This window comes from Podarcis pityusensis, assembly GCF_964106645.2.
Source record: "Podarcis pityusensis genome assembly, chromosome: 1".
NCBI lineage: Eukaryota > Metazoa > Chordata > Lepidosauria > Squamata > Lacertidae > Podarcis > Podarcis pityusensis.
This window is the reverse complement of record NC_138028.1, coordinates 17,352,157-17,365,596: the sequence shown is the minus strand read 5'-3', so window position 1 is coordinate 17,365,596 and position 13,440 is coordinate 17,352,157. Positions and strand designations below refer to the sequence as shown.

The 13,440-nt window shown below is 41.0% G+C and overlaps 1 protein-coding gene across 5 annotated transcripts in view; it reads left to right on the top strand.

The window, feature by feature from the left end:
- The window catches only part of EML1 (EMAP like 1), a 136,283-nt gene that overhangs the window by 94,621 nt on the left and 28,222 nt on the right, over positions 1 to 13,440 (top strand). For 2 of the 5 annotated variants that reach the window (XM_081019895.1, XM_081019893.1), the window contains exons 4-8: positions 2,226 to 2,273; positions 4,261 to 4,395; positions 7,035 to 7,063; positions 8,659 to 8,685; positions 12,670 to 12,799. In XM_081019895.1, coding sequence (XP_080876021.1) covers positions 2,226 to 2,273; positions 4,261 to 4,395; positions 7,035 to 7,063; positions 8,659 to 8,685; positions 12,670 to 12,799 — 369 coding nt within the window. The remainder of the gene's footprint in view (positions 1 to 2,225; positions 2,274 to 4,260; positions 4,396 to 7,034; positions 7,064 to 8,658; positions 8,686 to 12,669; positions 12,800 to 13,440) is intronic. The other 3 variants (XM_081019896.1, XM_081019894.1, XM_081019897.1) reach the window with 3 other exon arrangements.

Genomic DNA, 13,440 nt, shown 5'->3' with positions numbered 1-13,440 from the left:
GTGGGTACCATTTCACAGAAGAAAAAGTGGGGATGCTCAGAACCACTAGCACCACCACCCCAAAACAGACAAGGAAAAAAACCCCGCACCCACCCCAAGACAAATAAAGCGGGGCGGGGGGGGATTAGGAGGGGCGGGAAGACCAAGATGTCTCTATTTAATACTTTAGCCTTCATTTTGTATTTCAGCCTCCTTTCAGGTTACTCAGAGTGGCATTTTAGTCTCTTAGCAATCTTGTGGGATAAGTTAACCTAAGAGATAGGGAGCTGATTAGGGTGAGCTTTGTTTGCTGCGTTTGGTTTGCATGTTTTGGGCTTGCGCACAGGACATAGATTAGTAGAAGTAGAAAAAGCAGAATTTATGCATGTCACACAATCCAGCTTTAGTGTGGAAGTTGGGGTTGCAGGGCAGGTAACATAAAGTACATGCAGCCCCCTCTGTGATGCATGTCTCTACTAAACTTTCTTTGCCAGCACCCTACACACCCCATGAGTTTGTTAACCCAGTTGCAGCAAAACATAAGACTGATCTTATTCTGGTTGCCCAAGTGTGAGAAAGAAAATTGAGGCTCCAACCTGGTGTCTTTACAGTATTCAAAATTATGAGTTTTGTGCTCTGTATCAGGAGTACGCGATTGCATGGGGTAGTCAGGTTGTGCAGTCTTGGGATGCCTGCTACTTTGATTGCACGTAGTTCAGGTTTCCTGAAGCATATGCATGCTCTCACACACCTACACACACACACACACACACACACACACACACACACCTGACTAGTATAGCAGCCACTTCCACATGGTGCAGTCCCAAACGTACCCTCCACATTCACGCACACATGCATGCACACTCTTCCATGGCTTGGGATCAAACTATGGGGAAGCATCTGCCAGCTGCTGTGACGGAGGGGGAGGAACTTGATTATACCCCTCTTCACTTATTTAGTGTGCAAAATGAGAGGGTGGGAGATGGAACATCATGTATGCCAACTTTTACAGGTCCAGCAGGTAGGATATGTAGTTTGAGCCTTCAGCACCTCAAGAAATCACTGGGTGGGTCAAATCTGCCCCCGTCAATACCCTCAAGAGTGTGGCATGTGGTTCTTAGGGGAAACTAACAGGAGTATTGCCTAAACTGGGCCAGAAAAGAAAAAGGGACAGCACTGATAACTAGAGTGATCTTAAGGAAATAATATAACTAAAGTATTCAACATAAATATGAAAGAAATTATTGTCTTCAAAGGAACCCCAAAATGTAAATAATTTCTTATGTATTTATACGAGGAAAAAAATGTGTTGGTCCACAGAGGGTCAAACATAAAATCCCCAAAGTCATACAAATACAGCATTTGCCTCCCTCTTACTTGAATAATGCTAAATTCGAGAAGAGATGGTGGTTTATGTTCCTAGAAAACAGCACTGTCAACTGTCCCTTGATATGAACTATACTGATCATACAGAAATTTACTCAAGGTAGGGCAGATTTTCTTTTGGTTACGAAATGTTCCTCTTTTTTTATAAAAAAAAAAACATGTCACTGTGTGCTGTTGATTCTTTAAAAACTTAACTCCTGTGTATTGTTGTCCCCCTTTTCATCTCATTTCCCCCCCAGTGACCTGAATTCTATCTTTAGCTGGAATGATTGGAGAGTATTTGCTTCCTTTCTTGCCTGACGTACTGTGAAGATATTTTGAATGTCTGGCATTTCAAATAATTATACACCACCATTCATTATTTCTACGTCTGTCTGTGTGTATACCTTATACTGTCCTCCTTGTCTCTCCCCCACCCCTTTACTGCTCTAGTATTGAGTTTCCTGTCTGTCCTCCATTGAATACTGCTGGCTGTATTCACCAGTTTTGTTGTTTTGTTTTTTTAACTTTTAAAACCAAAAGATCCTGAGATGTCTACATACAGAAAGCATTGCTTAATGTATTAAAGTGCTTTGCAGACTCTTTGTGGGGCTCTCAGAATCTTTTGCTCAAGGTGCTATGTTTATCGGTTAGCTTGAACAATCAAGGTAGCTGAACAAGGAACTTGTTAAATGATTTAGTTCCTTAATTCTGCTTCACATAATATGCAGGATTGTATATTGATTGCATGAAAAATGTATACGTCTTGTATTTTAACTTTTTTTTATATGAATGTTCTCTGTCTGTGCATTCTTATTTTTACTGCATTCACTTTTATTCTGCTTTGTTTATGCACTTCTCATTCATGGATTAAGCAGGTCTGTGAGTCTTCTCAATGCATGCAAACTGAAAAAAACTGCTCTAAGGTGAGGGAATTCTTACTAGTATTGTAATATGTCATTTTCGTTCGTCCATCTGTCTCCCATCATTCATAATGAAATTAGCAGTTTGCATCACCAGTAGTATGTATTTGTAGTAATAAGTAAAAGCTTGAGTAGTTGAAAGAAAGAAAAAGGAAGTTCCCATAACCAGCACTTTTCATATTACATTTTAAGGAGTATTAACTTTGTTTCCTCTGTTTCTGTACTAACATTTCTATACTAACGTTTCTTGCTTCTTGGTGAGGATTTCTTTCTGATCCGAATGCCTTTACATGCAAACATTTTATGTGCAATGAAACTGTGCTTGTTAACATAAGAATATAAGAATAACCTGCTGGATTGGGCCAATGGCCCATCTAATCCACCATCCTGTTCTCACAATGGCCAACTCGATGCTTGGTGGGAAATCAGTGAGCAGAACATGATCCCAAGAGCACTCTTCCTTCCTGTGGTTTCCAGCAGCTGCTATTTAGAAGAATTTCTGCCTCCATTTGTGGAGGTAGAACAGCAGCCATCATGGCTGGTAGCCATTGATAGCCCTCTCCTACAGGAATTTGTGCTGCTGTTGGCTTTGAAGCCGCTTTGAATCTGCTTGCGGTTTTTTATCCAAGTCCTAGATGCAAATGTATGGGAGGTGTGCGGCCTAATCGGAACACCCAAAGGTGCCATTGCTGAGCTATCCCACAAGGGCAAAACCCAGGGAAGCTCTCTGACCAATTCTGTAAAGGTTTATCTAGTTTATATAATCTTTATTTATACCATATGTAAGGCTTTCTCAGTTCATTTGTCTGGGAACTTTTGGGTACCCGAAGAGGAATTTGACTACTACCAATCAGTATTGTGAATTGCTTTTGGAACTTTTCCCCATTTTCCAAACCAGTTTGCTAAAGGAGATAACCGCTGTTCTCAAAACAGAAATCCAAAGTCCTACTGAGCTTGAAAAGTTTGTTGCGTGGGTCACTGCCTCAATTGCCCTAATGAGAGCAATCTAAAGTGTTGATATATTTCAGCCAATTAACAATATGACTATGTTTCAGTGAAAGATATTGAACCACGACTGAAATATTTATGACCTTGAACTAAACCCAGTTAAATGACTTACGGCACAAAACATTTAACTTGAGTTTAGTTTCAGGTAAAAATACTTAGAAGCATGGATCCATATGTTATATATTCTTACGTAACATGCCTGTTGACGTTGTATCAGCATGACTAGGGACGTCACCAAAAATGGCAGAAGTGAGTGCCCCTGTTCCATTGCTTGCAAGTAGGTTCCAGGTGAGCTTGATTCAGTCTTCCTTTTAGTTATAAACATATTAATAATAAACAACAAGACTGAAAGTACAAAACGTTCCAAAAGAGTCAAGTCAGTTCTGTTATTGTTACAGACTATCTCTTAATGAAAAAGGCAAATGACCTGTTAAGACATGAAACAAAGTATGAAGGAAACCACTTCCCCCACCTCTATAACTTCCTTTCCCCAAAGAGCCAAGCAACATGTCTCTGGTGATGGGAAAGGTGATGATCAGTCCTCCAGATCGCTTGTGAAGCATACTTTCTGAAGGTCTGGAACTGTGATAACAGATCCCAGCACCCCCAGTGGGAAAATGATGCCATGTGTATCAGTTTCTGCTGGGCAGAAGACCCTCTACACACCCACACAGATTCTACATTTTCCCCACGGAATCTTGGGATGCTTGTGCATCCCTGAGAAGGACTGAGACCAGGATGTGGTCCTATATTTGCATTTATGTTTATAAATTATTTTTACTCTTGTTAAAAGTTATGCATCCTGAAACAGTGAAATATAAACCTCTGCATGTTTGCCCATGTTTCTTTCTTTTCAAAAGGATTAATAATTTCAGCTCACCATAGATTACTGTTTGGGGATTGTACTTCTGAAGAGCTTGACGTGTAGACTCAGACTAATGTATTATTTTTTTATAATCGGGTATGCTTCCTTTTCTGTTAGCACTGTCAAAAGAACCAACTCAGCTGAGCGTGTGTCTCCTGGAGGCCGAAGGGAAAGCTATGGAGATTCCAAAATCAGCCGCAATCGAGCTGGATCCACAAGCAGTTCATCTAGTGGTAAAAAGAACAGTGAAAGGTAGGGAAGGAGCTCTTGCTCTATCCACTTGGCTCTTAAGGCTAGTCACAATGTTTGGTGGTGCTGCGGTTATTAAAATACTATTAAATCCCATGTGCATGGCACTATACAGACTTGGCAAAAGCAAAAAGACTGATCCCTTGTCACAAGAAAGTTGCAAACAACATGTTGAAAGTAGGAGGAGACAAAAATGTGGCATGGAATAAGTAGGGACAAATAGGGATGGGGAAGAAATCTACTTTGGTTAGGATTTGCATTTCTCAGATTTTTGTGATGTAGTTCTCCAGCTTAAAAGAAATGTATTTAAGGAACAAGTGTGCATAATAATACATATATTAGGGAAATAGCATATAAAGTGCATTATATCAGGGGAGATTGCTTGCAAAAATGTCTGTGTCGGGCAAAATGGCATAGAAAAATGGAGTACATTAGGAGAAATGTGCAATAAATGCTGATGAATTTTCATGAGGACTTTTTGAAAAAATTGCAAATGTGGAGATCTGAACTGGAAAAAAGCAGAAACAGAGAGAAACAAAAACTGACGGATTTGTCCATTCCTAGTGAGAAATAAGGGGGTGGGGAAGGAATGGGAAGGGCAAGGATAACCAGCAGTGAACATAAACACAGAAGAATGCAGTGCGGTGGGGGAGCGTGAATGAGCAGCAGCATTTTGCAGCGTGCATAGCCCTTCGCAAACAAGCTGGCACCCACTCCTGCCACCCTTGCTAGTCTTCCCTCCATCTTCAGGGAGGAGGGAAATCCTTGCCTTGAGGAAGGGGGAGAGGGTAGCAGCTGATAGAGGGTAGCAGTGAACCCAGGAAAGACCTGGCAGGCTTCTTTGCTGGTGGCAGATGATGATCTCATTGCATCTTTTTTTTACTGGGGATTGTTGATGCTTGTAGCCAAGCAACTATTCTTGTCAAACGCTTGCAAAACCAATTGAATTGTTTTTACTGAAAGGGCTCGATTGTTTTTCAGGGCAAGCACTTCGGTGCTTTCCCAACCCTAGTTACAGGCACCCAATCAGCAATCTTACGTGGTCTTTCATATTTAGTAGTGAACTTACCCCAGAGAAAATGTTTAGGCCACAGTTCTACAGCAGGAGGTTAAGTCAGATGCTTCAGAGATCGTTTCTGAGGAGGGAGTTGGAGAAAGATAGAAGTGGTACCATGCTGCTGTGTAGAGCTGAGTTCTAGGCGTGTGGAGGTGCAGGGGTTGAAATTTAATAATGTAAGAGAGCAGGATACTTCTTGGCAGTTGCGGGGTGGTCCATTTGGAGAAAGGAAAGTCCCAGCCATGGATATAAAAGTGAAACGGGCAGAATTGCAGGCTGGGAAGAGTCCATGAAGAACTTCAGTAATAACGACAAAATGCTTGCCTTAGATGCAGAAGAGGATGGGAAGCCTTTGTTTGGGGTTGAGGAGAAGCGTCCCGTGGTCTCTGTGATGAGAAATGTGAATGATTTTGGCAGCAGAGTTTTGAATGGAAGAGAAATCACTAGGAAGTGACAAGGGAAGTCGAGAGAGAACTTGTCAAGGCAAGGGAGCACAAGAGCATGAACCAGAGTTTTAGCTGAAATGATGGCGAGGAAGAAAAATATTTTTACAGTTTTGTGCACAGATGAGCAACATGACTTGGTACGATTTATAAGTTGTATTCGGTCATTCAGGGCCATGAGACTATAATCACACGAGGGAGGGGAGGAGGGCTGTGCAATTTGCCCTGCATGTGCCCGTCGCTCTTTTCTGTGAGCTGCAGACATGCTCCCCAGGGCTGAATTAGTGTTAGGGAGCGGAAAGGATGGAGGTTAAATTTGATTCAGTTCACATTTAAAGGTGAATGTACCTAATCTGCACTTTCCAAATGAATATGTGAACCGAAACAGCCATTCTTTTAAAAAAAAAAAATAATTTCTCTGAATTTTGCAGTGTTTTTCTCCAGCCAAGAAAGATGTCAAAAATACATGTAAGCTGTGCATAGAAAAGCATATGTTCAGTAAAATAGCATGTATTGTATTTGTGAAAATTGCTATGAAAAGAAGTTTAGATTTGACAAAATTGCATACAAAAACGTGCATATTAGGAGAAATTCACATTTAAAATGCTGGTGACATTTCATGATTTGTTTATTTTCAGTTGCACTGAGGTGGAAATGTTGAGGAGCAACGTTACGATTGGGAAAATGAGAAACTGAGAGAAACTGAAATTGTCAGATTTTTCCATCCCTAGGGAGGGGCCAGTGTGGGACACTGGGGATGGACGGACATAGGACATGTACAGCTCCATTCTCTTGCCTCATGCAATTATAGTTGCATGATTCTGAATGGTGCAGGGGGGTAGCTGGGTACACTTTGCATGGAGCGCAAAGCTGGCCAGGGGCCCCTTCTGAGTCCCGCCTTAATCCTGCCAAGAATGCCCCATGCCTCCCAGCCCATCCAGGGATTCCCACCCTGGGCCTCAGACAAGCTGTGCACGGGCCTGCCAGAATCAAAAACAAAGCCAGAACTTCATCCCTGCTGAACTGAATGGATGGCAATTTTGCTTTATTTGAGATGGATGGTCATGAAGGAGAGTGGGGATTGGGAGGAAAGATGGACATGCAAGTCTTGTTAAAAGGATATTTCTTGATTATTTTCACAGCAAGCCTAAGGAGCCAATGTTCAGTGCAGGTAATTGTTTTGCTTTCTTTATTCTTATGTAAATGGTGTTTTCATGGTGATATAACCTTTTTCTAAACATGGTTTGAACGTTTGTAGCTAGCTAGGCTTTCTACTGAGTTAACTGGTCAACAGAACTGTCAACAGAACTATCACTGTTGATTTCCTAAAACATGGCCTAGTCCTACTTTACAGTGATTAACAAATGGTAATTAGTAGTTTCACATTTTCTGGAAATGAACTTGATATGCTGGTTTTATCAGGTAATACTTTTCTTTTAATTTTATCTTTTTCAAGAAGCATGTACAGTGTCCTTAATTCAGTAATTAATGATGAATTTTGAGGGGTTCATTTGGGATTCAGAGTAGCATCAAACATTTACTTCTTGTGCCTCAGTTTTAATGATCCTCACTTTAGCATCTGTTGGAGGGAAGGCAAAATATAAATGTAACAAGCACATAAATCAAAAAGGTCTGCAGGTGTTTTTTTTGTAGGCAGGTTAATCTTCCCTACAAATACAGGCACACGAGAAAGAGCCTCATTTCCAGTTACACACCCACCACACTTGACGAAAAGCAGCACACAGCAATATTTCTGATTTGTGACCGCTCACCCGACAAAACCAAAGCTCATAGGAGAAAATGGGGTTGAGGTGGAAAGGACAGTGTTAGAGCATGTGAATACTTTCCTTGAATCAAGCAGAATCATTCCCTAAATCAGTAACAATGCCTTTTTTCTACTTCTTAGGAGCCAATATGGGGGGGGGGGACATACTTGTTAAAATACTTCCCTGTGTTTTCTATCTATTCTGCTTTTAAAAAGAGGAGTACACGCTACTATTGTTGTATAGAAGGATTGGCCATTAAATGCATTCAATTTGTTGAGAGCATCAGCTACTAAGCCCCGCACTAATGATTATTTTACTACATCCAACATGTGGTAAAATCTTCCTTACCACTTGGCACAGTGAAGTAGATGTCTTTATATGAAGTCCTGATTATCCCAACTGTGAGCATCACATCTGCCGTTGCAAATAGAATAAGCAGTAATACCCACAGCCCTCCACTTTCGGCCTCTCTTGCAAGAATGGTTGCATGATGACGTGGTTCAGACATCACACCAAACCATGATTTATTGTGATGCCTGAACCAGTACCATCCAAGAAACCGTGTTTTTCAAGTGGCCTCCAGGCAAGAAGCATGGTTTGAAGCTGGTCGGCAAACTACAATTTGGGGAAAATATTCTGGTTAAAAGAAAAATAGTTTGGGATATTCCTTCGTGTGCTATTTGGAATAGCATCCTGAGATTGTTGTGGATGGTATGAGATGATGGAAACCGAAATAAACCCATGGCTGGTCTGTACATCTCAAACACAACTTGTCATTTGCAGTTTGTGCAAACAGCAACATGTGAATCAATTTAGGGTCATCCTGTTCACTGGTTGTCTGGAAGATTCAGACCGCTTACATGAACCAAAAACGGTATTCCCTGAACAGGACATCAAAGAGGACGGTTGGGGAGTCCATAGAGCAGGGATTTAGGTGAGCCTGACTGTTCTTGAATGCATCTTTATCTAGCCCTTCTATCTCTGTCTCTGTAACCACAAGGGAAGCGCCGTGTGACACATTGTAAAGGTAGGTAGGCCTCGCTTCTGAAACCTCATAGCTCTCTAAGCAATCTTATTAACAGAGCCAAAGGAGTTTGTCTCCATTGAAGCAACATGTTTCTTCTACTGCTACAACGCTAAACAAGTTCGGTTTCTTCTGACCAAAGTTCTTGCAGGGCACCTACTGAGTTGTAAGCCTTGTGGAATTTAATCCAAATGGATTTTCGCTTTGATTTTTAGTTGATCTGGTCAAATAAATGGCCGAGGAAAGAGACAAATGTTAGAGAGCTATACGGCAACACATGAATGTACCATTGTGTGATAATAGTTGCTTGGCACTTCAGCTGAGAAGCCATGTGATAGAGCCTGCACTATATAGTTTGTTTGGTTAGTCTCCTAATGTGTGCCTAAAAAAGCATTTAGAGTGGCATTGCAGTGCTTGCTCACTTCCTTAATTGTCCCTGGTAAATCATAGACTTAACCTGAATTGCCAACGAGCATACAGCAGTGGCTAACAGATGTTTCAGTGCTGTTAACATATTAGGTTGTCTCCAGTTGTGTCCCTCTGCTCATGCAAAGACTGTTAGGTCCATTAGAGTCTTCTATGAATGGAAATAGGTGACAAGAAGCAATTTTTACTGATTTCCCCCCTTCTCCCTGCAGCTCCTTGCAAATCTGCACCATAGGGTTTGGGGAACTCCCCCAAACAGAGTGGGAGGTGGGCCGCAGGCCAAAGGGGAAATTGGTGAAAATCACCTCCCTCCTCCTTCCATTCATGGAAGCTTCTATTGAAGCAAAGAGCCTTCCATGAGCAGAGGGATACGGTTGGATATATATGAATGCCAAATTAGGGTTAGGGAATGTATGATATTGGAAGTGCTTGCTGATAATTAACATTTAACCAAGTTTTAATCGATGCACAATTGTTTTTATTGTAGCTTGTGTAAACAGATTTGTGTTGCATTTGTACAAATGGTTTATTCCTAACTAACTCCTCATTAATCCGCATCTCCTAAGTATTATGTGAGGCTAAGTTCTTAATCATGGTTGCTTCTATTCTTGTGGATCATATTGTTCAACAAGCCACATGTAACTAATTTTGCAGTCTCTCATGAAAGCAACTTGAGGCGTTGCTAGTTTCAAACTTTCTGCTCAGTTCTGTTTCCCAGCTGTTCCTGCAGTATTATAAGAATACTGCAGGTGCTTTATCCAGCCTTGCTTTTAACAATTTAACAGTCTTTCACCTTAACCAGTATCTTCTCTTGCAGTCTGTTATTCTAAGACACTTGCCGTCTGTTGTTCTTTCTGTGTCTTTGAATACCAAAGCAAAAAAGGCTACATAAATATTTTAAGTGATGGTGGGCATGCCACTGTCTGAGTTATCCTATCAGTATCTATGTCTGCTGCCACACACCTGTTATGAACGGGTGGTCTGGACAATAAGTTTGGGTAGATGTTTGCCTAGAAAGGATTATTAATCATTCCTGGCGTGTGACTGATAGCAAGGTTGTTTTGAGTTAATTGTGTGTTCTGTGGACAAGAGTTTAGTACCATACCTTGGTATTCAACCAGCTTATTTCTCGAACGTTTTGGCTTCTGAATGCTGCAAAAGTGACTGTTCCTATTTGCGAACTAGTTTTGGAAGCCAAATGTCCAGTGGGGCTTCCAATTGGCTTCAGGAGCTTCCTGCAGCCAATCAGAAGCCACGCTTTGGTTTCCAAACGTTTTGGAAGTCGAATGGACTTCCAGAACGGATTCCGTTCGACTTCCAAGGTACGACTGTACCCTGATTCTAAATGCTTGTACCCATAATGTGTAATGTAGTGATCTAGTGCTACAGTGATTGCTGCTTACCCATCTAAGCATTTACTTGCTTACATGGTAAATGTTAGGTTAGGACAGGTTCCCCAAAAGCAGCTGTCTCACAATGCTTGGATGCAATTAGTGGTTGTGTGCTTACGCTAAGTGGATGCATAACACATTTTAGAAGAACAATACGCTAGTAAGCATTAATTTAAAACCCAATCCTCACATTACATGGGTGCCATGCAAATGTAGCGCTGCCAGTGCCTGAGAACTTGGAAGCAGGTCATATACTACTACTCCCTCCCAGTGCCAAGTCCCCACCCCCACCCCCGTTGGCACTAGCTAAGGAGTAGTCAAAGGGATGCCCTCCAGATCTTTTGGACAGCAATTCCCATTAGCCCCAGGAAGCACAGCCAGTAATAGTGTGTCATGGGAGTTGTAGTCCAAAACATCTTGTGTTTGAAACCTGATGAAGATAACCATGGTTCTTCTCACCTGGCTTCCTGATTAAGAGTGGAAGCCAGGTGAGCAGAATCAGGGTTGTCATGGTTTAGATGGGGGTTGAGGACCTCCATGAACTCACAGCCTTCTGATCGTGCTTTGGAGATTGGCAGCATTACATCAGCATTGGACTTTAACATTGGCTACCCGTATTATTTTCTGATAAGTGATCTGAGCCCTTGAGCTTTTGATGTGTGCTACATAGTCCATGTTTAAGGACAGGTGTGCTTTGTTTTGTTGTTGTAGGCCTAGAAATGTAGCTACCTGTAACTTTCCTGTACAGCTCGGGAACTGTCAAGTGTCCAGCTATTCATTGTGTGCTTAGTTTTTCCATGCGCAGCTATAAAGTACCGTAGCAACTTTTCGTGCTTTGAAAGAATCTCTAGCAGTATGTGCAAAGTACAGCTTTGTTAAGCTTGCAGTTATGTGTTCGCTTCAACACGTTTTGTTGTTCTTCCTTAAAAAAAAGAGAAAAGAATTAGAAGGTGTCTAGTTAAGCTTCGGGTACGTTCCATATGTGCATTGCTGGTTTTTTAAAAAAAACACTAACCACTGCAACAACTGTTAAATTGTTATTGGCAAATAAGCTTATAACATGATATTGTTGTTCTGTGAGTTCTGATTAAAACTACAATGACAACACATAAATTATGTTACTTTGTCCACTAAAACAAAGCCCTCCTCCTTTAAACATTAATGGTGTTTGAAAATCCTTAGCTATGCTTTTAGTAGACCTAAAATTCTCTCACTGATTTACATAATGTTATTGCTTCTGCCCTTCCATTTTCTCTATGCCCACGATTATTCCATCTAGTAACTCTGCTGATGTCATTGACTCCAAAACTGCCCGATTTGGATGAGAACAAGGCTGGATCCCTTGATCTGCCGATGGAGCAGCAGGAGGCAGCAAGTTCTGAACCTCGAAAAGCTTCACCAGCTGTTCGCAAGAAACCTCCTTTGGCTTTGCCATTTCCTAAAAGTCCTAGTCAAACTATCATGACATTTCCTAGATCACCTAGCTTTTTAAGCCCCATGAAGTCCCCAAGTCAGTACTTCCAGATCTGTTATTAAAGTTCCTCTGGCTTCATACTTCAATTAAAGCACCGTCGACTAGAGCATTTCTGGTAGTGTTCAGGGTGTTTACTTAATGTCAGCAGAGTTCAGATCTGTCATTCTTTTATGTTTCTCTCTCCTTTCTCTGTGCTGTCCTTGTTGCTGCTTCTGTTTTAAAACTTAGTCGTCTTCTTCTTTCTTACATGTACTTCAGCGCAGATCTTTTATTAATTGCCTGTCCTCGTTGTGCTTCCAGTGTATCTCTAACAATATAAGCCGAGTGCAAAGTTTGTCTTTACACTAAGATGCCGTGAATGTTAAAAATTGTAGATGCTGACACCCAGATGTGTAAATATCCAATAAAAATAAATAAAAGAATTTCATGTGGCATATTTTTTTTTGGTGTTAATTGTAATCTTTGGAGTTTCTTCTTCAGTATTGTAAAGAGATTTAAAGCAGAAGGGGACTTGGTGTGTATCTGATTATTTCAAATTTTGCTTGCCAGGGTGGGGTGGGGAACAGCATCCCCCCCCCAAATGTAACTTCAACGTGTCATTAGGCAACATATTAGTGGGCTGGGATAGAAGAATGTTGAAGTACATGACTAATGGTGTATGTGTGTAATTCTTTCTGTCTTTTGACCTTTTTGTAGAGGAAGGATACGTTAAAATGTTTCTGCGTGGACGCCCTGTTACCATGTTCATGCCCAAAGATCAAGTGGAATCTTACAGTCTGGAAGCAAAAGCAGAACTACCAGCCAAGAGGCTAAAACTGGAATGGGTGTATCCTTTTCTTATGGCTTCATGTTAAACGTAGAAACTGCTCATTTCTTGGGTTCAGTTGTGTGTTGTTGTTTTTTTGTAACGTATCTTGGAAGGTTATTAAACATAGCGGGAATCTAGGGGGGTTTTTTTGGAAGCAATTACCATTTCACTGATAAAACAATCAAATGAGTATTAATAATATGAAACTTCTGCTGCACATCTTTATCCCATTAAGCAGCTCCAGGAAGGCTTCAGCTGAATGTAGCCTGAAGGTTTATGTTTAAAACCAGTTAATTATCACGCGGTTAAATTAGGCACATTGCAGAAAAGTAGGGCGCTATGGTTACTAATTATAATGTACTTAAACAGCTTTTCTATTTTACTGGCATATCAAAGGGTATTTATATGTCTCTGTAGTTTTTAAGGAACAGAATTCTTAGAAAATACATCATGATTTTCAGCACATCCATTTAGTTCGTATAAATACCGTCATTGCTTGGTCATATGCTACACAGAAAGACAGTTTATGCTGGTTCTCTTTTTATTTACTCCTAGAATTATTTTTCAGATTCTTTCTTAAGCACACAAGTCACTGCTGGCCAGTCTTTTGAAGACAAATCAGAAGTACTGTGCAGGGCCTCTATCTGTCTGTCTGTCTG